At 38.6% G+C, this 25,261-nt stretch overlaps 1 protein-coding gene across 2 annotated transcripts in view; it reads left to right on the plus strand.

Moving 5' to 3' along the window:
• STARD3NL (STARD3 N-terminal like) overlaps window positions 1–25,261 on the plus strand; it is a 53,396-nt gene that overhangs the window by 7,537 nt on the left and 20,598 nt on the right. Inside the window, exons 2-3 of one of the 2 annotated variants that reach the window (XM_032304628.1) lie at window positions 2,505–2,558; window positions 22,171–22,438. In XM_032304628.1, the coding sequence (XP_032160519.1) occupies window positions 22,214–22,438 (225 nt within the window). In that variant the 5' untranslated portion in view covers window positions 2,505–2,558; window positions 22,171–22,213. The remainder of the gene's footprint in view (window positions 1–2,504; window positions 2,559–22,170; window positions 22,439–25,261) is intronic. The other variant, XM_032304627.1, reaches the window with a different exon arrangement.

Below are 25,261 nucleotides of genomic sequence, written 5' to 3' on the forward strand. Positions count from 1 at the left end.
GAGCATTAGAGCAAAGGCATGGATGGTGAAATTTCCTCCTGCACAGGGAACTAAAAATAGGCCCCTATGACTAGAGCCCTGAGTATGAGAGAAAGGGGATAAAATGATTCGTTCGAGTTTTCATTTTTTAAAAAAAACTAGCGTGATACCAGGATGGAAGATGTTTCAGAGATGAGTGAGTCTGAATTACTGAGTAATGTGACTGAGTGATAATTGGGAAAACTGGAAAAGTCCAGTAAAAGATATTAGGGAACGACATGGTCACCAGTTCAGAAGATGAAGCTCATAGCAGAATCAAATTTAATGCTTATCTTCATAATAAAAGCTGTACACAAGAAATTATGGGTTATTATTTGTTAGTTTTTCCTTCCCTAAATAGTTTTTGAAGTATTTACGGGTAGTATGTATGTTCTACACCAATATCTGTATTTTTAAGTCATTCTTACAGTTTTGTTTTTGACTTTGTAATTACTTATCTCTTGTTACATTATTTGAGAGCAAATAATGGAGCTGGTTTCAAACCTTTTTGAGAACCTTGAGAGCGTAAAGAGATCCTACTACTTTTTTTTTTTTAGATTTTATTTATTTATTTGACAGAGATTATAAGTAGGCAGAGAGGCAGGCAGAGAGAGAAGGAAGCAGGCTCTCTGCGGAACAGAGAGCCTGATGTGGGGCTCAATCCCAGGACCCTGGGATCATGACCTGAACCTAAGGCAGAGGCTTTAACCCACTGAGCCACCCAGGGGCCCGAGCTCCTACTACTTTTATGATATCCTCTACCTCTGTAACATTCTCTGAATCCGTTCTCATTATGAGGCTTTAATTCTGTTTCCTGAGTATATTAGCCTATAACTGCACTGAGTCTTATGTGGTCTTTGTTTTTGTGATTCTGTTTCCTGAAGCATAAGCTAAAGTCATCTGATGCTGATCTTCTGAAGATCAGTTTCCTATATGACCACCTATGAAGTCTGATGAAAGAAGGAAAGGTTACAGTTTTTTTTTTCCCCCTTCAAATCCAGATGTCAAGATTTTGCCATTGATTTTCCTAATCTGTCATGTGCACCAAGCAGACCTTCACCCACCATAAAGATTAGTAATTATGTTAGGAACTATGTGCCATTTTGTATACCAGAGTAGGAGGTGACATATGTAACTTCTGCCTGTTGGTAGATACTCCTGGGCAAAGATGTGAATGACCATTCCTTCTCTTGGCTTGTCCTGGTTTGTGAATTAGGGAGTTGGCCTTGGATAATGCCAGGGGCAGTTGATACTCCGTCTTCCCTGGCATTGCTCTTGGTGTACGACTTCTCCCAGTGTTGGAGCCACCAAGGAGCAGTGAGGAGAGGATGGCTTTGTCAGCTAGAGTGAGTGACATTTGCAGGAATGTTTATTTCTCCTCTTTCACGGAAGGGGTCTTATGCCTTTGAATGAAGAGAAACCCTGCTCCTCGCTTCTGAATAACCGCCTTAGCTTTGCTGTCTACTTGTCAGCTGGCCAGCTACAGCTGGCTACTCTACAGTTTTTCCCCTGTAGAGGAGATAAGTTTGGGGAGGGCTGTGGAGAATGTGTGATGAACATATTCTTAATTCTAGTCATTGAGATGAAGAGAGACGGTTACTAAAAGAAGTGTCCACTTGTAGCTACTTGGCTATGATTCGTGGGAGGTCATTGAGCTCACTGCCTTGGGACATTACTGATTTTCAGATAGAGATCAATAAGATCGCAGTTCTGTCCTGAGAACCGAAATCTTCTTTTTGAAAATTGCTTGCAGTGAGCACTGACGAAATGACAGTACATGGCGCAGAGATGTCTTCATATGCATTGGAAAATATTTAGGTTGCATAACTGAGGGATTTGTTGGTTTACAGCTTCCTCTGGAGCTTCTGGGGTGTAATATGAAACTGGCCGCTGTGTGTGCAGGGCAGGGATAGTGAAGAAAGAGGCAGACCATTTCACATTTGCCATGGCAGTTGTAGGGATGAAGGAACTTACTTACAAGGCTTGTCTTGAGCAGTTGCAAGATGAGTAGTTTTCCTCACCCGGCCTCCAGAATCTTCAAAGTTTATGTCAAGGCCTCAAGTGAGTTCAGTCAGTCACACACACCCAGTCCAGATGGTCTCAGCACCACAGTTCTATTTCAAGCCTGTATCTTTGGAGCAGCTTCTGAGAGTGAGGAAGACGAGCAGAATATACATTCCAAGGACAGGAAAGGGGGTGGGGAGTCTCCCGGTGGCCAGGTCCAGCTCACAGGTTGGCTGGTGGTCACATCTTGACGATCTCCTCCAAAGGAAGTAATATGATGGTTGACTCCATCGTTGCTAAAGCTGGTAGCACATCCTGAAGAGGAAGTTTTAAATATTCATGAGAATGTGTGCACTAAGGAAGAACACGGTTGCTCTGAATTACCACCTACTGACGGTTGAGAGTACTAATGAATGCAAAATCGGGAAAAATAGTGCTAACTCCATAATAACCATAATAACCGATTTCCTGTGATTTTTTAGGAAAGCTAAAAGTAGATTTTGTTCTGTGGGAAGAAGAAAAAGTTCTGGAAAATGGTGAGTAGTCAGCAACCAAGAAAATCAGCAGTCTTTTATACCTGTGGAAATGACTTTGTTTGACTCATGAAGGGAAATGGGGTTATGTATAGCTTCTGTGACCTAGAAAATTAAAATAAAGTTGTTTCTAGGTGAGCTGTGAAGGTAGTATATGAGTATAGAAGTTAGAGCTGAAGCTGTGAAAGGGAGAAAAGCTGTAAAAATCTATTTGAGCACCAAAAGAGATCTACTGGGAGAAGACTCAGAGTTTGGAAAGAAACAGTAGAAGTTGGAGGGAAGTAGCTATAGAGACCACGTTGTTCCAGTTATTCTGGGCCACCTGATAGCTGTTTTTGAAAAAGATGAATATTCTTGTTTGCCAGAGCCCATCTTGAGAGAGATTTTTAAATTTGGATGGTGATGAGATGTGGCTGTAACCTGCCAGCCATCTGACTCAGCCAGGGCTGGTGGCGTAATTGTCTACCGAGTTGTCAACCCTTGCGGAGGTAGTGAGCGAACAACATGAACTACCCAACGTGACTGGCCATTCCATGGCGTGCTGCCATTTTGCCAACCTGTGATCTGTGGAAGAACAAATCTACATTGTCAAGTGTCCTTCCTCTCCCCAGCTGGCTCATCTTCCCTTGGACCAGGCAACACCCAGGGGCATGGTTATTGTCAGGGTACTCACTTGACTAGCTTCCTTCCTTCTTCTCTTCCTTTTCCTCCCTCTCTCCCTCCCTCCCTCTTTCCTTCCTTCCTTCCTTCCTTTCTTCCTCTTCGTCATTCCCTTCTATTATTTATCTAGCTGTCTCCTCAAGTAGATGGCAGTTCTGCTGAAAGCAGGGGAACGCTTAACATTGCTTTTTGAAACCTTTTAAATGTCCTTGGGGCTTTATATTTTGTAGGTGTTCAGTGCTTATTATTTAATAAAATGAGAATTTTAGTGGACTTAGAGTGGGCCCCATCTTAATTATTTTCTGTTCTATAGATAAAGGAGCCTTGTTTTTTTCTTATCTTTTATGGAAAGAAGGGAGGACATTCAAATTTCTGCTTTATTGAATGCTTTTAACTTCCATCCCTAAGCTACTAACTCTAAAATTTCTCTCTCTAGTTCAGATCTCTTCCCTGAATTCCTGACTTCTTTCTGGCTATTTCCTTTAATAATAATAACTATCTACTTGGATATTAATAAGCATTTCAAACTTGATGTGTCCAAACTGAACTGATGTTCTTCCTCGAAGTTGCCTTTCCACGATCTTCTCCATTTCCGTAAATAGCAGCTCCATCCTTCAGTTTCCCCAGGCTGTAAACCCAGCAGTTCTCTTTTCATCCTTCCTTTATCCCTGACCCCACAGCCAACCCATCAACAAGTGCTTTCGACTCTGTATTTAGAACCAGTCTGTTCTTACCACTTCCATGCTACCACGCTAGTCTAATAAGTCAGTGTTTTACCTCCTTCTGGAATCTGTTACCGTATCTGCTGATTGGTCTTCCTGCTTCTATGGCTCTCTCAGCTAGAGAGCCTCTGCTGAAAACCTTCAGTGTCTTCCTGTCTCATTAAAATCTTTACAGTGGCCTATAAGGTTTTCTGCCTCTTCTCAACTTCTCTCTTATCCCCTCCTGCTGCTCTTCAGTTTTTTTGTTGTTGTTGTTGTTGTTGTTTGTTTTTGTTTGTTTGTTTCTTATTTGCCTGACAGAGATCACAAGTAGGCAGAGAGATGGCAGAGAGAGAGAGGAGGAAGCAGGCTTCCTGCTGAGCAGAGAGCCCGATGCGGGGCTGGATCCCAGGACCCTGGGATCATGACCTGAGCCACCCAGACGCCCCTGCTCTCCAGTTCTGTTACTTAACTACAGCCAAGCTGAAAGCTAATGACTACTCCAGGGTGGCCAAGTCCACCCACCTCAGGGCAGTGCCCTTACTCTTCCCTCTCCCTGCAATGCTCTTTGCTGGTCTTTGCTCCACCTCGTCAGTGAGGTCATCGTAAACACGCAGTTTAAATGTACAGTGCTTTTTTATTTACCCCCTGCCCCCTTTAGAAAGTCTGCCTTCCAGAGGGAGAGAGAGAATCCCAAGCCAGTTCCCCACTGAGTGGGCAGCTAGATGTGGGGATGGATCCTGCAACCCTGATATCATGACCCCAGCCAAAATCAAGTTAGACATCTAACCAGCTGAGCGCCCAGGCACCCCTGATGTAACTTTTTTTATAAGCAGCTTCTGATTCAATAGCCTATTCACTTATTTCCACTGATAAACAATCATGTTATTTTCAGTTTTTATGTGACTCTAACCCAATAAACATGCTTGTGAATAAATACTAAAAAAAAAAAAAAAAAGTCTGCCTTCTTCCCAGGTCATGATCTCAGGGTTCTGGGATCGAGCCTTGAGTCAGCCTCCCTGCTCAGCAGCCACTCTGCTTCTCTCTCTCCCTCTGTGATCTCTCTCTCACTCTCGCTCACTCTCAAATAAATAAAGTCTTTAAAAAAATGAAAAAGTAAGCTCTGTGAGCATAGGAAATATTTTTTATTTTGTTCGTTGCCACATCCTATGTTCAGAGGAAGACCTGGCACAGCTTTTTGGTGGTCGATACATATTTGTAGAGTAAATGAAGTAGACATAGTATATTCCTGGCAAACTTTGAATTTTCAGAAATTATCAAGTGCAATTTTAAAATTTTGTAGTACACATCTAGATTCAGTTTCTCAGTATATGTTTGAGTTCGCCTCATAAATTTTGCAAACATCAATATATATTTATCCAGCCATCTTTAAATCATAATATTTCTATATTTAGTGTCAAAAAAAGTTCACTAATATTTTTACTATTGCTATAGAAATAGATTGCTTAGAAATTAAGTTTCTATAAAAACAGGTTTGGGCTGGCGATTCACAGATCTGTACCCCTGGGGATAAAAATACATTATATGTTTATTAAAAAAAAATAAATTAATTAAAAAAAACCAAAAAAAACCAGGTTTGGGTTTGGGAGATAAATTAGTGTTGTTAGAAGACTTACTTAAAAATACTATAGCATATTTGTTTTTTGCTTTAATTTTTCGTGGTCATTGATATCAATTTCTAAATAAATGTTAGTCCTAAAGCATATCATTGAAAGGTTAAGTCCTATTTATGCACATATGGTTACTTTGATCTGCTGATATTAGCAGAAATTATTGAGTGATACAAGACTGCAAGAAAGGACAGAGGTTTTTGACAGAAAGCTTTAAATGTGTGTGTTGGGGGAAGTGGGCAGGAGGAGGGCGGAAAATAGCAGCAAAGAGAGAACAGATTTATCAGAATGGAATAAAAGCTTTCATTATATCCCAAGTGAGTAAACAACACTAGAAAAGACCTAGAAAATAAATATTTGGAATGAAACAGTGGAAAGTATATAGAGAGATATTACTATGGAGTCAGAAATTCTAAATTCTTTTTTTTTCCCAAAGATTTTATTTATTTATTTGACAGAAAGAGATCACAAGTAGGCATAGAGGCAGGCAGAGAAAGAGAGAGGAGGAAGCAGGCTCCCTGCTGAGCAGAGAGCCTGACGCAGGACTCGATCCCAGGACCCTAAGATCATGACCTGAGCCGAAGGCAGCGGCTTAACCCACTGAGCCACCCAGGTGCCCAGAAATTCTAAATTCTTAAAGAGAAACGAAGAGAAAGAACAGAAGGAAGTGGTATTGAAGTATAGCAATCAGTAGTCGTATAATAAATCAGCTGTATGAATTAAACAGCATCTGGTATGTCCAAGCCTCGGTGGATGGTGCCGTGTAAAAAATCTCTCCCCAAGTCTGGGAAGAGTTTGGGTACTAATATGTGGAACCAAATGAAGGACAGATTTGGCTTCTAAAAGCTTATAGAAAAGTGATTATCTTGTGCACATGTTCATTAAAGACCTGGGCAAACTTTAGAGCCCAGACTGTTGCTCAGTATACTCTCCAATGTTCCACTTAGGCCTCAGGACAACAACCAGAAAGGCCATTAGTAGGGGTTTGACTTACACTGGCGAACATTCAGACAGAATGCCTGCCATCTTCAGTCACAAGTACTTAGGAAGTCTTCAACCAGTTTTCATTTGTGTGGGGATAATTTGATAGTTACATAAAGGGCAAAATTATTTGCATGCCTCTTACAGAGGTTTTCCTTTTAGTCTGTCACTTAAACTGTCTTATAGAAGAATTATGCAAATATGTGCAAAATTCATGTGCATTCTGTTTTATAGAATGATAAGTTATTTCCGAAGATGATTCTGGTTCCTCTGTGCTCCGAAAGGTAGCTCACAGTGTGGCAGAGTTAATTTAATGATTTTTCTTTGTAATGAAAATTTACATTTGCTCTCTGTAATAGCAGTATGCTACATGTTACATGTATGTATGTATGTACATCTACATGTATACATTATATTTAAATTTGTATCATATGTAGGTTTACAGATACAGATGGGTGGATGGATAGATACATAGAGGCAACTCTATTACAAAACATCTTTCTGAGAGCGCCGAATCCTAACCACTAGACCACCAGGGAGTGGTGATGCAACATGGGGGCTTAAGTGGGTAGGAGAAGAATCAATGAAACAAGATGGGATTGGGAGGGAGACAAACCATAAGTGACTTTTAATCTCACAAAACAAATTGAGGGTTGCTGGGGGGAGGGGGTTTGGGAGAAGGGGGTGGGATTATGGACATTGGGGAGGGTATGTGCTTTGGTGAGTGCTGTGAAGTGTGTAAACCTGGTGATTCACAGACCTGTACCCCTGGGGATAGAGTATTATGCCTCCATCAGAAAGGATGAATACCCAACTTTTGTAGCAACATGGACGGGACTGGAAGAGATTATGCTGAGTGAAATAAGTCAAGCAGAGAGAGTCAACTATCATATGGTTTCACTTATTTGTGGAGCATAACAAATAGCATGGAGGACATGGGGACTTAGAGTGGAGAAGGGAGTTGGGGGAAATTGGAAGGGGAGGTGAACCATGAGAGACTATGGACTCTGAAAAACAATCTGAGGGTTTTGAAGGGACGGGGGGGTGGGAGGTTGGGGTACCAGGTGGTGGGTATTATAGAGGGCACGGATTGCATGGAGCACGGGGTGTGGTGCAAAAATAATGAATACTGTTATGCTGGAAATAAAAAAACAAAAAAAAAAACAAAAAAAAAAAACATCTTTCTGTCCTCCTGTTTTCTGAACTATTCATAAATTAAGCCATGTACTTCATGACGCTTACTACTCAGTACTTCAGCATGCATCTCCTAAGAATAGGGGCATTCTTCTACATAACCAGGAGACTGGACTAAAATCAATTCTCCATTTGTTTTCTGTAACTTTTTCTCTTCTCTTTTCTTCTTCTTTTATTTTTTTTTTTCTTTCATATTCAAGATTCAATCTAGGCTTGTGTATTGCATTTGGTAGTTGTATCTCTTGATGTTTTTTTAAGTTCAAAGAGTATCCACAACACTTTTCCTTCTTTCTGTTCTTGTTTTGTTTTAACCACATTGACTTCTTTAAACAGTCTGCAATACCTGTCTTGGAGAACATCCCAAAACTGTGTCTATCTAACTGTTTCTTTATGACTAAAATCAGGTTAAACATTTTTGCTAGGGTATGTCATGATAGATAAGTGGTGTTGTGTACTTCTTACTGCATCACATCAGGACATATATAATAATGTCAGCTTATTCCAATATTGATGATGCTGTTTGATTGGGTACAGATGGTGGCTGCCAGATCTCTTCACTGTAAAGGTGTATTACTCCCAGTCGACTTATTGGATAATCTGAGGGATAATACTTTTGAGACTGTGAAGATCCTTTTTCTCAACAACCTCTTAATAATTTTTAGCATCTGTTGAAGATTCTTACGTGGTTCAGTTACTCCAACTGTGGGTTACAAATTGTTGATTTTTCTAATTTTATTATCTCTTCTTCCTTTTTTATCTTTTTTTTCGGTAAAGGAGAACTTCTGCCCCATCTCTCTCTCTCTCTCTCTCTCTCTCTCTCTCTCTTTTACATACTAATGGACTTCTGGAACTTTTAGATTTTACTAACATTACTGCCATTACTTATTTTCATGTTCAGGTTGTCCCACATTGGCCAGTGGGAGCCCCTCAAGACAGCCTATACAATTATTTTAAATGATTTTGGTTTTTTTGTGTGTCTTCTGTAGGAAATCTTTGCTTACAGAAATGTTTAAAAATATTCTCCTATACATTCGTATTTTTTGCACAGTGTGAGTCAGGGTTCAAAGTCCTTTTCTTTTCATTTGTTGTCTTTTTACTATTGGATTGCTCTGATATTTTTGTCCAAAGTCAAGTGATCATATAAGTGCAGGTCTATTTCTAGGCTCTCTTTTGTGTTCCGTTCATCTATTTGTTGACCTTTATGTTAGTGCCATACTGTTTTCATTACTGAAGCTTTATAGAAAATCTTTATGTTAGGCAATGTGAGTCTTCCAATTTTGTTCTTTTTTCTCTCAAAATTGCTTTGGATATTCTCATTTCTTTGCCTTTGTATATATGTATTTTAGAATTAGCTTGTCAATTTCTACCAAAAAAACTTGATGGGATTATTATTGGGATTGAATTGTATGTATAGATTGATTTGGGGGAACTGAAATATTAATACTATGAGTTCTTCTACTCCATAAACATTATATATCTCTCCATTTATGTTCATCTCTATTTTCTAAGCAGAAATTTTCAGTGTTGAGAACTTGCATATATTTTGTTAAATTTATTTTAATGTTTTTGATGCAATTTTAAATAGTCTTTTTCGGTCTGTATTGTTTTCAAAGGTTTATTTATTTAATTTGGAGAGAAAGAGAAAGTGCATGCAGAGGGAGGGGCAGGAGACAAGCAGACTCCCTACTCAGCGGGGAGCCTGATGCAGGGCTCAGTCCTAGGACCCGCAGATCATGACCAGAATCTAAATCAAGAGTCAGACGCTTACCTGACTGAGCCACCCACGTACCCCATGTTTGTCTGTCTTTAATTTCTTCCCACTTTCACTGTCCGGAATGAAGGGACTGGTAAGTAGGTGAATCCCAAAATTTTAAGCAAACTTTTGCTTTAAAAAAAAATGAAAAGCAAAAATAATCTTGTTGCAGCATAATAAAGGTCATTACAGACGTCTGCGTATGCTTTTCTCTGCTCTGGCAGCAGGGTGTGGAAGAGTGGGAGGAAGCCAAAGCTTCCCTGAGAAAGCAACCTTTGAATTAAGGCTTACAGGTTGAGTAAGCCATAGACATAAGGAGAGTAGCACTCCAGGTAGAGAGAAAAGTACAAGTAGAGCTTCCAGAGAATTTGATTCCTTTAGGGAAGTGCTTACAATTTCTTGCATGAAGTGGTTCTGAAGAGGGAGGCAGAAGTAGACCATGTGTTAGGTTAGGCAACATTAAAGAGTTTCAGGTGTGTCTACCTGAAGGTCCCAGGAAACTTTAATAAATAATCATATCTCAAATTTGCTTCTCTAAAAAATTTACAGGTGTTTGATGAGAATTCTTTTTTTATTAGATTATCAATAAATTTCTTTATCTTGTGTGCCTTGTCTTTTCTTTGCCCATTCTTCCGGTTGAATTTTAAGGTTTTCATTAGGTCTTTAATCACCTTTAAGTTTCACTTTCTAACGTAATATTGGGAAGCTTTTGATTTTTATGTATTCATATGTATCTCTTTGTAGATGTTCTTTTAAATTCCTCATCCTAAAAACATTTATTTACCTGCAGTTTCTTCTACTGCATAACACATTCAAATGGTTTCGTTTCATTAACTTTTTAAAAATTTATTATTTTTGAAAAAAATTTTAAGTTGATTTATTTGATAGAAAGAGAGGTAGCTTTGATAGAGAGAGAGAGGTAGTGAGAGCAGGAACACAGGCAGGGATAGTGGGAGAGGGAGAAGCAGGCTTCTCAGTGAGCCCCATGTGGGGCTGAATCCCAGGACTCCTGGGATCATGACCAGAGCCAAGGCAGACACTTAATGACTGAGCCACCCAGGTGCCCCTTGTTTTGTTAACTTTTAAATGGAACCTTCAGTATATATCGATGTAGAGATTTCTTTCTCCATGAGCCATAATGACTATTTAATAGTTTCTTTCTTTTGTAACTGAATTTAGATGGCATTTTTATCATCTGTAAATATTTTTTGCTGAAGAGCTTAAAAGTACAGGCCAGATGGCTTATAGGTAATACGTTTTCCTTGATCTTTAGTGTTTTTTTTTTTAATTGAACTAATACTTGGTAGTTAGTTAATTTCCTTTCTCAGTTAAAATTTCTGACTTCTGATAAATCAGCATTGTGGCCTCTCTGTCCACTTGTGTGGCCCATGAAGATTGGCACACACTCCTCTTCTGTCTGTTGTTCCTTGTCTCCGCGTGATTATACTTGCCACTTTTTTCCTTCAGTCTGCAGTTGTTTTTCTTATATCACTAGTATGTTTCCCTATATCTCTTTCAAAACCTGGAGAATAAGAGACTTGAAAGGGCCTCGCTTTAAAGAAAGTGGAAGACAGCAGGTCAATATGGAGATGAGCCCCACAAAATTTGAAATCATCCCAGTTCCCCCAAATTGAAAACCAGTCAAAATTTACATAATTTCAAAGCTTTTTGGCCCACATGAATCATAAGTTGTGTTCATGCATGCTTTTGAAATGCAAAGAAACCGAAATATCTGCCTCCTTATTAGGTTTAGCTTTTATTTATATGAATTTTGATTAATTTATGTGATGTTTCAGAAATACATTCAAATATGGGAGTCTTACTCATGGGAGCTGTTGTGAGGTTTAAATGACTCTATTGTAAATTAAGTACTCCGTAATATGCCCAACTCAGTTTGCACTAACAAAATTACTCATTTTGCTATTAGGTTAATATGTGGTATATATAGTGTTATATACATGGTCATAGGTGGGATTAGTTAATACTCGTGTTCTTTGTTCTTGTGTGTTTTTGGACAGTTAATGTCAGGATTATGCTAGTTTTATTTAGTACTATAATAGCTTTTTTTTTTTTTTAATGTTCTAGAGTAGTTTGCAAGATTTTATCTTTTTTTTTTTTTTCTCAAATTTTGAAATACCGAGCAAACTGTCTTGCTGTAGTTCCTTTGCTAGGTAATTCTTTGTCAACTTTTTTACTTTTCTTTTTAGGATGGTTCATTCTAATCAGGCCATCGTCTTCTTGATAAATCAAGAATACTAAAATATTTCCAGAGTATTACCTTTATGATGCTGAAATGTAATTATTGTTAAGTATCATTTGTAGCTTGAAAAATAGCCTCTCCTATAGTGTTACTTTTATTTCTTTCTTAATCTCTCTCTTCCCAATCTAGGTTTACCTCTTTGCCTATTTCTTGCGTTTAATTTATATATTTTAAATCTGTGGAAATGTTCAGCCATGTACAAAAATAGAGTGTTGAGTGTGATGAATCACATTGTACCCATTCCCCAGCTTGGAACATTTACCATTCTCCTTTAGGACTTATTTATTAATCGTACTTAACTGTTTTTTCTTTTTTGATATTTTTCCCTATAAGATACATGTAGTTTTTGTAGTCTTAAAATTTAAGTGCCTATTTTTAAAATTTTGTTGCTTACTTAAAAAGTAATTAAAGTACTTTAAGAAGTGAATTTGATGATAAGCACAACTTTGACAGCTTTCCACTGCTTTTACTGCCATTTAAAAAAAATTATACAACCCAATTTATTTATTTATTTTTTTCAGAATAAGATGTTTTACTTTCATTGAATCTACTTCTCATCCTGAGAGGAGAAAATGGATATTTGCATTGAACATCAGAGAGTTTGACATGTTCTTACTTAGTTCTTGCTTAGTTAGTTGGACATTTTCAGAATTAATTTTTTTTAAGATTTATTTATTTATTTGAGACAGAGAGAGAGAGAGAGAGAGCAGATATGCACAAGCAGGGAGGTGGGAAGGGCAGAGAGAGAGAGAGAATCTCAAGCAGACTCCATGCCGAGTGTGGAGCCCGACCCGGGACTTGATCCTAGGACCCCAAGATAGGTCCTGACCCCAAATTAAGATTCAGATGCTTAACCAGCTGAGCCACACAGGTGCCCCTTCAGAATTCTTTTATAAACAACTCTCTAAACATTTTCCTAAGGTCTTGCTGTTGTTTTTTAAATATTAAAAATTTTAAATATATTTACTTCAGTATTTTAGAAAATAGTGTTCTGATTGTTATGTGTTGTTTTTTCCTATGTACAGTTCCTAATTAAAAGACTTATTGAATTAGATTTTATTTAGCAATATAGTTTTATGCTAAATTTTATAAGCATAACATATCATATCCTCAAAAAAGCATATTGTCTGTGATTGAGGGGTTAAAAAATAATTATCAGTCTTTAAAAAATTATGTATTCAAATAATCTGCATCCATATGTATGTCTTTAAAACACCAAATAGATTTTTTTAGAGAAGTAAACTGTCAACACTTCCATTTCATTTTCTTAACTCTTACATTGTCTTCATTTTTAAGATGGGCTTTTTTCCTCTGTTCTTTCTGGTAGGGCATACATTATTGATAATGAGTGTTAAATCTTAAATCTGATTACAAATGTATTATACTTCTCAACTTTTAGAAATCCAAATATTAGCTATACTTGCTAAGTTGAGAGGATATATGTCAGAATCTGTGTACTTATTAAGAGCCTTTTGCTGAACTTTCCCTGCTTTTTAGTGGTTATAAATTAATAATCATACTTAAATACTTGTAGGTCAGATTTTTTAAAAAGCAAATGTACTGTATTACCATTACAGAGTCAAGTTCAGTTATTCTAGCTTTGTTTTGAGCCTGATAACTTTGGTCCTCTTAATAATTTACTTGCAGTAAATTATTGATAACTGCATGTAAGTTCGCAAATCAGTGCAATACATTACGTTAATAAAAGAAGAATACAAACCATATGATCCTCTCAATAGGTACAGAAAAAGCATTTGACAAAATATATCATCCTTTCTTGATAAAAACTCTCCACCATGTAGAGATAGAGGGAACATAGCTCAGCATCATGAAAGCCGTATATACGAAAGACCCACAGCGAATATCATCTTCAGTGGGGAAATCTGAGAGCTTTTCCCCTGGGGTCAGGATCAGGACAGGGATGTCTGCTCTCACCACTCTTGTTTATCATGTGAGTTGTGAAAGATATATTGGAAAAATACTGGAGTGAAAGTACAACTTTCTATAATTCTCTTTTGCTTTTGGAATGTCACCACTTGCCCATGATACATAAGATATGGTAATATTTAAGGTGACTATCTCTAAGGTGGTATCTGAATGGTATCTCTAGGAGTTCTCAAAGAGCAGTGCTTTTGTGGGTCATCAGGAGACATCCAGACACCCACTTTCCCAAAAGTTTCTTAGTGGCATCACACTGATTGTTAATGTTATAGTCCAGCCCTCTTGTTGCCCGAGAAACCTGGTTTGTTACCATCTGTTGCCAGAGTCCCGTGGAGAGTGACTCTGCCTCATGTGGGTCAACTCACATCCCCAAATCTTCAGTGAACATTCAGTGTAGACTGAATGACTATCTCAAGCTGAACAATCTCTTGTTTCTCTATGTACACTGTGACATTTTTTTTTTTAAAGATTTTATTTGAGAGAGAGACAGTGAGAGAGAGCATGAGAGGGGAAGTCAGAGGAAGGAGCAGACTCCCCTTGGAGCTGGGAGCCCAATGTGGGACTCGATCCCGAGACTCCGGGATCATGACCTGAGCCGAAGGCAGTTGCTTAACCAAATGAGCCACCCAGGGGCCCTATACTGTGACATTTTAATAAGAAACAGAGTAACATGGAGGACATTAGGAGAAGGAAAGGAAAAGTGAATTGGGGGAAATTGGAGGGGGAGATGAACCATGATAGACTGTGGACTCTGAGAAACAAACTGAGGGTTTTGGAAGGCAGGGGGGCCTGGAGGATGGGTGAGCCTGGTGGTGGATATTAAGGAGGGCACGTATTGTATGGATTAGAAAAGAAAAAAAAAAAAACCCAGAATTTTAAAAAGATGATAGGAGGCATGCCAGGAATTATTAAATTGTTCAGTGACAAAAGGCACTGATGATACCCTTGTGCCGTCATATCAGTCATAGGAATAATCTGGCCTGCGGTCTGGAGATATTTAAAATCCAACAGGCGAGGTACTCCCCCTTGAAGATGCCAGTCTAGACACAGCTTCCATTTGCTGTGATACTCCTCTTCCTGTGCTTTCTGAACTGACCCATCCCCTCTCTGATGGGCACATTTTCTCCTCTGCTCTTTAGAGCTGAATGCATGCCCTGTCAGCATTCTCCTATCTTGTCTTGCAAACCATTTTGCTCCTTCAGGGACACCGTACATCTACTCTGATTCATTATGTGTGACCTTAGAGTTGAACTCTGAGAGCATTCTTAACTCTAATGGTTTCACACGTCTCCCCTCTGCTCCCCCATTGTAGCCCTGATGATATGGGCAGATTTGTAAAAAGCCTTGCAGACCTTCGTACATGTACGTATATTGTTTTCTTTTTCTCAGTATTTCACTCAGTAGTCAAATTAATAGGGAACTGCTGGCAAAATTTGACTCTGACCGAGGAGTTAATTTTTATTTGTACCAAACAATAGGGTGATGTTATTTAAATGCTTTAAAGAATTTTTATTTAATCCTTTGCAGTAACTGATTTTTGCCCACAGATTTCTCTATCTAGTAATCTGTATTTCTCTCTATCCAGTAATATCCTGTTGTTTCAGCTGCTAATTTGAATGTGATAGGTAGGTATTTTAAAACTCAATCCAGTATTCATCTGTTTGGTTTCTTAAATTCCACATATGAGCGAAATCATATGGTATTTGTCTTTCTCTGACTGACTGATTTTGCTCATCATAATGCCCAGTAGCTCCATTCTGCAAATGGCAAGATCTCATTCTTTTTGATGGCTGTAGAGAACAAACTGAGGGCTGCTAGTGGGCGTTGGGCTAGCTGGGTAATGGGCATTAAGGAGGACACTTGTGATAAGCACTGCGTGATATAAGTGATGAATCACTGAATTCTACTCCTGAAACCAATATTACACTGTATGTTAACTAAAATTTAAATAAAAGCCTGAAACAAAATAAAAGATAATAAAATTCAATCCAGTAGCCTAATTTTTAGAAACATTTTTCTAGACATTGTATTTAGTTTAAAGTATATATGGCATAAAGTAAGCCAAGACTTTTTTGAAATGTGAACACAGTGGTAATGGGCAATTTGCCAAAAAAAGGTTGGTTTGATCTTGGATTTGATCTTAGTACTTTGATGCTGGTTCTCCAGCTCAGGAAGCTGAAGTGTTGTCCAAAGGTGTCAACTGCTTAACCTTGTCCCCTGCTAGTCTTTCTGAAGCCACTTTCATCAGAGTTCTGCCTGGCTTTTACTTTAGAGGGTAGAATCAACAACATGACGTATAGGACAATGAATTGTACTTTTTTCTTTGTTTAGAACATCTTATCTACAAACAACTTTGGAAGTTTTAAAAAAATATAAGCAGCCTCATTGAAGCAAACATTAAGTAGAAATTTTTATTTTAGGAAAGGTTAATAATTGATTGCATTTGACATGTAGGTTATCGAGCTCTTCTTAGGCACGGCAGAACTTTGCTCACCTCATACTGATATCCTTAAAATATGAAAGTGGTTTTATGTTTTCTGATACTTCAAATTAGCTGTGGCTTCCTTCCCACCTCCTCTCTTTCTGTGTATATTTAATTTCTAAAGCCTCTATGTTTCTTATACTGGCAAGGCATGTTTGTAAATGTCAGGTTATCCCCTCAGTATTCCTATTTCCAGTTCTAGCTGTTTCATCTTGGAGCCTTTAGGCTCTAGATGGGACTTCTACCACAGTAAACTAGATCTTATCCCATGTGGTCCTTGCAAGAGGCTAGCTAGCTTAGGCTGCTCCCTGCTCCCAAAGAAACCCAGTTCTAGGGTAGAGTGGGCATAGCTGAGGTAGCCGTGTCTTTAGGGATTCTCAAATTCGGTGCCTGCATCCCCAAGTCCATTTAAACACCTGCTGATGTACCTCCTGTTTCCATCTAGTAATATGGGAGGAGGCTGAGTGATGGGGAAGAAAGAAGTAAAAGACCTCAGTTTTAATCCTAAACTAAATTTTAAATCCTTAAAATATGGGCACAGCCCTATAATCCACAGAGGCCTCAGATTCTTCCTTCTTTTTTTTTTTTAATCTTTAAGCATACATTTGTTTTATAGACAAAAATAACTTTAATAACAAACATGAAGAAAGCTTTGAAACAATGTGATAAGAGAGTCTCCAGGTGTTAATGCATTTTCTTACCTTTAAAACAAGAGAGTGGACTAGATTAGAGTGAAAAACTCAGATGCCTCTAGGCTAGGTCAAACTGAGGCCAAGTGGAAAGGGCATCTTACCGCCTCTAAGGAGGTCAGCAGCTTCTTGGCCTTATTGTCATGGTAAGGAAATGCAGGACTAGTGGTTCTGTGTTTAACTTTTCAAGAGAAGCTAGAAATCTGGATTTTTACATGAAAATTCATTATTTAAAATGTCCGCAATTAGTTCAAAATCTTGAGCAACACTGTGCAAGACCAAGCAAAACATGTCTATAAGGCAACTCTGCTCCCTAGGCCTTTGGTTAAGATGATGGCTAAAGTCTGTCTGAAAGAAATGGTTTTAGTGTCTGTTATTCTGACACTCTCTTCAAGGAGAATATACAGTGTCCTGGCTGTTGCCAGAAGTAGTGCAGAGAAGGAGGCTGGGTAGTTCAGTTGAAAGATGTGGTTTGAGGCCACCTGTGGGTGCCCAGAGGCTCACTCTCCTCCTCTAGGAAGGTACAGGAAACTGTGGGACTCCTGTATGACGCTAGTGGTGGTAGCCAGTGCCCAGAGCAGCTCCTTTTTACCATCTGATAGTATCAATTCTGTGCTGAAGCCCATGGAGTTGAAGTTGTGCCTCAGCTTTGCCCCCCCTCCCCCAGGGATGGGTGCCGTGGCAGAATCCTGGAGGTATGAGCAATTCCTCTTGGAAACAGAAAGGATCCGAGTTCTTTCTGTTTTGTTTTGTTTTTTCCACTTGGGACGGATGTGATCATTTAAGAAACTACCAACATATATGGGACAGGATTCTTCTCCAATTCTGGTAGTATGGAATTAAGGAAAGAGAGCAAAGAGCAGCATGTTGATGTTGTAAGCACTGCTGAAGTGGCCCCAGGGAGCCAAAATACGGTCTGTCCCTAACCTGTGGTGTCACTAGAACAACGAGTGGAGAAATTAGAATGAATCATAGGTTCTTGCCAGTCATACAATCAGAGCATGCATTGGAAAAATGAATATTCATCAATTAGCCTATTTTTGCTAATCCAACAACTAAATCTCACCTGGGTCTCCTTTGTGAAGCTAACGAAAGCAGTAATCCCTCTTTCTAGAAAAATGCCCATCGTAAAGTCTGGTTTCTGTTGGGACAATTCACCTCTGCCATCTTCATGTGAAAGCATCAATAGACTGGAAGAATGGGTGTGGTGGCGTTCCGATAAAACCTGGTAATCAGAAGCAGGCAGCAGGTCATATTTGAACTTCAGGCTATAGTTTGTCAACCCTGGGTTTAGAACATTGATAGCTGTCCTAGATTGGAGTATTAATCAGCAAATATGCACTTACATTCTCCTGCTCTTTGTGGGGAGCATACATGGTAGCTCTGCTGCCCTTGGGCATGGCCTTGAGGTATACTTTGGCTAATAGACTATGAACAGACAGCATGTATACAGAAATTTTAAATGTATTTACATGATCTAGCTTGTTTCCTGTGCTCTTGCGGTGAAAAGAACATGACCCACACAGTCCTGATCCAAGGAGGAAGACGAAGATCAGACCTAGATCCAACACACAGTTTGAAGCCAAGTTCTCCTGCCTCCAGAAGCAGTTTCCCAGCTGGGCCCCCACTAGAACAGCTGAACTTCAGGCAACCTGTAGACCCGTGTGCTTGAGAATAAAGGTAGATTGTGTTAAGCCACTGAATTTTGTGGAGGTGTCAATATAACGTGATTGTAGAAGTAGCTGGCTAATATTATAGTTATTCATCTAGAGAAGAAGACATGAATCTCGTTTTCAATAACTGAAGCAACAAAAGGAGATTCTTACCTCCTCACACAAATCCCAGAAAAAGATAAGGAGATGTTTTTCTTTTTAAAGAATAATTCTCTACCCTACTCCTCCTCCCCCATACTTTCCCCATGGTTGGATTAAATCTTGAATTACAGATTTAGGTTCTGGTGCATACAGCTAATCAATGCTTAACACCATCTTTAGAGAGGCTTGTTTTCCCTAAGCCAACCCCAGAGAAGTTGTCGGTACCAAGAACTGAATATTTAATACTTCCAAAATTATATCTGGAAGACTGTCTGAGCTCTTCCTTAGGGGGAAAAATAGTTGTAATCTTTTCAGAGAATCTTGAAAGCTGACTCTGTGCTAATCTTTGTGATAGATGGTAGAATTAACTTAGTTGACCAGTTGTATTGTTCCTCCTCTGTGGTAGTGCTCTATTGTGGTAGTCCACGGGCCACAGGAGTGTGCAAATCAAATTCAAGGCCTTCATGGAGCATAGTGACTAGCAGGAGAAACAGGCAAATAAATGGATAATTAGGGCACACTGTGGTAAGCAGTAGCAGAAGTGGCATATCCACAGTCCTAGGGGAACTTGGAGGAGATGTACTTGACCTTGCCTGGAGATTAGAATGTGGGGAGCATTTCACTGAACTCTTCCTGAAGGAATTCACAGTTGAATCTTTAGGGATTCAAACAGTGTTAGCATGAAGTCCTATGACCGTAGAGTAGAAAGGGGCTTTATATAGTATCCTTTTCTATACATTAAAAGGAAGCTCTCTCCCTTTTAGGATTTCCCTCTGTCCAAAATCTGATAGGAAGCTGCTCACAACAGTCTGTGCTTTGGGTAACTATTGTTGAAGGTATGCAAGTATCTGTAAATTCTAGCTAGTTAGCAATTGTGTGCATGCCCCTGAAAAATAGTGTAATGATTCTCATTTCTCAGGGCAGGTGTATATCATTGTATGATGTCAGGTTTTAGTTTGAAATAGCCTCAGATTTCTAGGGTTGGTGTTTTGCTTCGTTACCATGTTTTATTCATGAGGAGTAGGGTCAGGGAAGGAGGACTGGATGAGATTGAGAAAATGATCTAATTACCTTAGAAGTGATTTTCTTCCTAAATACAGTCCTGAGTTTCAGTTGTGAATTTATTGGATTGTCTATACAGTTTAGTAGACCAAAAATTTAAATTAATTTTTAAATATACTTGCTAATAGAATATTAGATTGGCTTAAAAACTACTTAGATTGCTTTTTCTTATGTAGAATGCATGGCTACAGAAATATGTCTTTATTTATCCAGGTTGAAATTTAGAGATCAACTGCGGTATCTTTTTGAACTTTGAAATGTGTGTTTCACCACAGAAAAAACAGTTACATTCCTTTTTAGTTATTGTTCCAGAATTAACTCTTAGAAGCCTGGCAGATACTTTAGTGTTTTGAGAGCTTTGTTTTAAGGCAAACTGTACTGGGGAATATCCCACTGGTATTCCTTCCCCTAGAATGATAATGATCTCATTGAGAAATAAATTGTGTAGAAATGCTTCAATTTTTGGAAATTTGTATTTTATTTTATAAAGCACTGAATTGGACTCCTATTGAGCATTTCAAAATGTCCAAGGTGATGTTATCTACTGTCACCCAGATGTGTTGAGAAGGGAGGGAAGAGCCTTATAGAGTCCTGGGACATCTGTCCAGGACTATAACAATTTTACATTTTAATATAATCCTTCCTACTGTAAATACAATATGTGCAAAATAGGGAATCTGAAAATATGGAAAAGGTAAAAGTGCGGGGGATCTGATATCAGGCAAAGATAATCAGTACTAAGATTTGGTATGTTTCATAGATACATTCTTATAAAAATTTGGTTTTATTTTTACGAAGTTGTGAACGTACTCTGTGTTTTGTTTAATATTCAGATTTTAGTCAAGTTACTGTTAAAACAGACATTTTTCTAAGTACACATACTTTCTAAGTATTTATTTTAATGACTACTGTGGCTGTACTATGACTTATCTAATCCCTTGTTAGATATTTAGATTGTTTTCTAGTTGGAACTGTTATAGACGTATAATGATAAAGTGATAAAGTCTACTTAACATGTAGAGATATCATGTAGAGACATGTAGACAATATATGTGTATGTACATAGGTGTACAGCATTTTGAATATTCACAAATAAATACACTGCTGAAGCTACTACCTACATCAGTAGATTATCATTAAGTGGGCAGAGCCATGCTAGCACTACTCAGGCCAAGAAATGGAATTTGACCAAACTTGTGAGCTCTAGTTGCTATTCCCTCCCTCTTGCTCGAAGATAATCACTAAGCCAACCTCTAATGACATAGATTTGAAAATCCTCTTCTTATCTGGCCATTGCCAGTCACTGGCAAAAGCAAAGAGAACTAGTGCATGGTTCCTGAATCTGGACAAGAGTGGCACATGAGGGACGCCTGGGTGGCTCAGTTGCTTAAGGAGCTGCCTTCAGCTCAGGTCATGATCCCAGGGTCCTGGGATCGAGTCCCGCATTGGGCTCCTTGCTCAGCGGGGAGCCTGTTTCTCTCTGCCTCTACCTGCCGCTCTGCCTGCCTGTGTTCTCCCTATTTCTCTCCCTCTCTGACAAACAAACAAATAAATAAATTAGATCTAAAAAAAAAAAGAGAGTGGCACATGAACTTCTGCTTGCATTCCATTGGCCAAAGAAAGGCACATGAGGTCAATAAAGCCTGTGGTATAGAAACTCCGATGGGGAGAGGTGCTATAGGAGGGAAGCAGGAATGTTTGGCAAACAGTAATGCCATCTACCATACTGTTTCATGACTTCGCATCATTCATGAAGAGATCAGACCACTTAGGTGACTAATCTTTTAGTTGTATTGTAGAAGCACATCTTGGTCTTGGAGAAGGGGGTTCCTGGATCTCTAGATAGAGCTGTAGCTTGTGTAATTAGCACAGAGGTATTTGGAGAATGCTGAACTTTAGAAGTGTGTATACTACTTTTCCAAGAAGAGACCTGGAAACATGCTTATTCATTATGAGGTGATGAGGAAATGCTAAAGTCAGTGTATTAGATACTTTCTTTGGTGGAAAGCAGTTCCTCTTTAGGAAACACGTTTTTCCTGTCTTGTTTACACATTCTGGTTATGAACTCTCTGGGGAGCTTTCAGGAAATGGATTCCTGGTTCAGGAGTAATGACAAGAGTTGGAGAGGTTTTCTCTAGGGCCCAGCAAAGGAACTGGCCTTCAGGTTATCACTGAGACCTTTCTTGATGTGGTTAGCATTCTGTCTTCTGTCTTTAATTCTGTAAATTGTGTTCTTCTTTATCTCATTCAGAAATGAATGAAATAAAGCTCTTTTATAATATTGATAACATCAAGAATTGCTTCTCATTTCACTTTCTCTTCATGTCTTCATCAGAAAAATGTCTTCAGTTAAGACACTGTTTCTCAGAGAAACAGTTGTCTAGTAGGGGGGTGGCATGGTGGTCTTAGGTGAGCTCTGATTTAACACAAAACTCTCTTCTCTCTAGGGATGGTGAAGTTGGAGAAAGGCTTCTTTAACCCTCCTCCAGGATGAACCCCCTGCAAGAAGACATGGAGAACGCTCTCACAGGGAGTCAGAGCTCTCACGCTTCTTTGCGCGATGTTCATTCCATCAACCCCACACACCTCATGGCCAGGATCGAGTCTTATGAAGGAAGGGAAAAGAAAGGGATATCTGATGTCAGGAGGACTTTCTGTTTGTTTGTCACCTTTGACCTCTTATTTGTAACATTACTCTGGATAATAGAGTTAAATGTAAGTGGTTTTCCCCATGGCTCTACATAAGAATTGTTTCCAGACACAAACAATTTTATTTTTCTCATCATTTCTTTCTTTAGTGAAAACTGTCTTTTTTCCAGAGGGAGTAATATTGCTCTTTTCCAGATGATTTTGACTTTTCTTGTTCTGTACTGTCATGTTTTAAAGCAGAGCCTATTCATTTAAAACTCACTTTGGAATTTGAATTCACAGTATTTTGCTCTATATCAGGAGTTAACAAACTATAGCCTGGGGCCCAAATTCAGCTGGCCTGTTTTTATACAGTTTCATTGGAACACAGCCCTGCCCTTACTGTTTGCCTGTTGTTTATGGCTGTCTTTTGTGCTAAGTGGTTGAGTTGAATATTGGGCCACAAAGGCAAAAGTATTTATTTCCTGGCCCTTTTCTTGCCTCTGGAATATGTTTTAGATGTTACATTTACTTTTCTAATCCCCATGTTTAAGATTTTCCATACATGTATTCTTTACTTTTTCCCAAAGAGATAATTAATATGTTATTGAAAAAATGTTCTAGAACCATTTGGAGGTTTGTCCCCTTCTCATCAAGTCTTTGCGGTTATATTGCCAAATGAAATTATCTAGACCAGGAAGTACTGTCCAATGGCAATATAATGTAAGCCTCGTAGATGATTAAGTTCTCTAGTTGCTATATTAATAAATGTAAAAATAAACAGATAAAATACATTTTAATAATATATTTTATTTAACCCAGTATGTCTGTTTGCCCCTAAAACCTTGGCTCTGTTTACATTCCTTACCAACAAATAGGTAACTCTTCCAGAATGCTTCTCTCACAAGGAAGAATTGTTTAAAATCAAACAAGCCAGTGATAGGACACATTAATTTAGAGTATCTCTTTTTATTATTTGTTCCACATGTACACATTAAAGACAATATTTAAATTAATGTATTTTTCAAAGGAGTAAGATGTTTTCCAAAATTGAAAACTAGTTTCGAATCTAATCCATCATTTAACAGGAAAGCACAGTAGCAGTTTTCAGGGAGCTCACGTAAAAGTTATTTTAATAACAGCACAAAATCAAAGTATTTATTGATTTACCACTAATATCACTCCCTGCTTTTAAGTGATGGAAATCATGGGGGTAGAACTGTGGTGGGGTTCATGGATCACACTCTCACTTCCCCCCTTTCTTACTGCTTCAACAAAATTGAAATGGAAGTGAAGTGGACTGCACGCTGTTCTTATGCATCAGAGGGGATCAGTGTTCATCTGTGTGCAACATGTTATACATGAAAAATCACCAGACCTAGCAATTAAGAAATAAAATTAATTTCTGTTTAATTTTTTATTGAAATATAATGACCAGTGTTATCACAGTTTCAGGTATATAACATGAGTCAGCGTTCCTCTGCGTTACTCAGGGCCTGTAATCAGTGTGGTCATCATCTGTCTCCAAGGAACCTTATTGCTGTCTTGCTGACTGTATTTCCTGTGCTGTACTTTTTATCTCTGTGATTTACATACTTTATAACTGGAAGTTTATATCTCTTAATCCCCTCTATCTGTTTCACTCATCACCCTACCCAACTGCTCCTCTGGCAACCATCAGTTTGTTCTCTGTGTTTAAGAGTCTGCTTTTTGGTTGTCTCTTTTTACTTTTTGAAGATTTTATTTATTTATTTGAAAGAGAGAGACATAGAGAAAGAAGGAACACAAGCAGGGGGAGTGGGAGACAGAAAGCAGGCCTCCTGCGGAGGAGGGAGCCCAATATGGGGCTTGATCCCAGGACTCTGGGATCATGACCTGAGCCTCAAGCAGAGGCTTAATGACTAAGCCATCCAGGCACCCCTGTTTGTCTCTTTTTTGTTTGTTCATTTGTCTTATTTCTTAAATTTCACATGTGAGTGAGATCACTTAGTATTTGTCTTTCTCTGAGTGACTTAATTTCACTTAGCATAAAATAACCTCTGGGTCCATCCACATTGTTGCAGATGGCAGGATCACATTCTTTTTTATGGCTAATACTGTATTTGTGCATGGGCGCATGTATGTGTGTATATAACATATCCATTCATCTGCTGATGGACATATCCATATCTTGGCTATTGTACAATGCTGCAGTAAACACAGGTACACATATATCTTTTCAAATTGCCCCAGTTGTAAAATAAAAAGATCATACAAGAATATATGAGCTTGGAGTGCCTGGGTGGCTCAGTGGGTTAAGACTCTGCCTTCAGCTCAGGTCATAATCTCAGGGTCCTGGGATCAAGCCCCATGTTGGGCTCTCTGCTCAAGGGGGAGCCTCTCCCCTCCCCCGCCTGCCTCTCTGCTACTTATGATTTCTTTCTCTGTCAGATAAATAAAATCTTAAAAAAAAAAAGAATATGTGATCTTTAGGATAGCACATCTTGTCTTTTTTTAGCAAGCTTTTATTTTTTTATTTTAAAATTTTTTTAAGCATTCCATTTCTAGTTCTGTTTTTTTTAGTTGTCATTCCTGACCTGGGTTTTTCACTACATACCATCCCTTTATGTTTGTGGTCTCTCTATAAATCTCTAATTACTCAAATCCATTGTTCTTTTTTCATATCTATCTATACATTTACTGAGTCCCAGGGCATAGGCTTCAGATTCAGGTATGGCAGGTTCCACAGAAAAATCATATGAGAGTTGAAGTTTAGCTGAGGAGATAGAACGCATATACTGCCTTGCGGTGTTGGTCTTGAAAAGAGAAAAGAAATAGCACAAACGGTGTTTAGGTCTTCAGAAGAGTAATGGAACCGTAACCAAAATATTTTGTCTTCATATGTGACTTCCACATTAGCCGATTTTCCTC

The sequence above is a fragment of the Mustela erminea genome, chromosome 11 (assembly GCF_009829155.1).
Source record: "Mustela erminea isolate mMusErm1 chromosome 11, mMusErm1.Pri, whole genome shotgun sequence".
NCBI classification, from domain to species: Eukaryota; Metazoa; Chordata; class Mammalia; order Carnivora; family Mustelidae; genus Mustela; species Mustela erminea.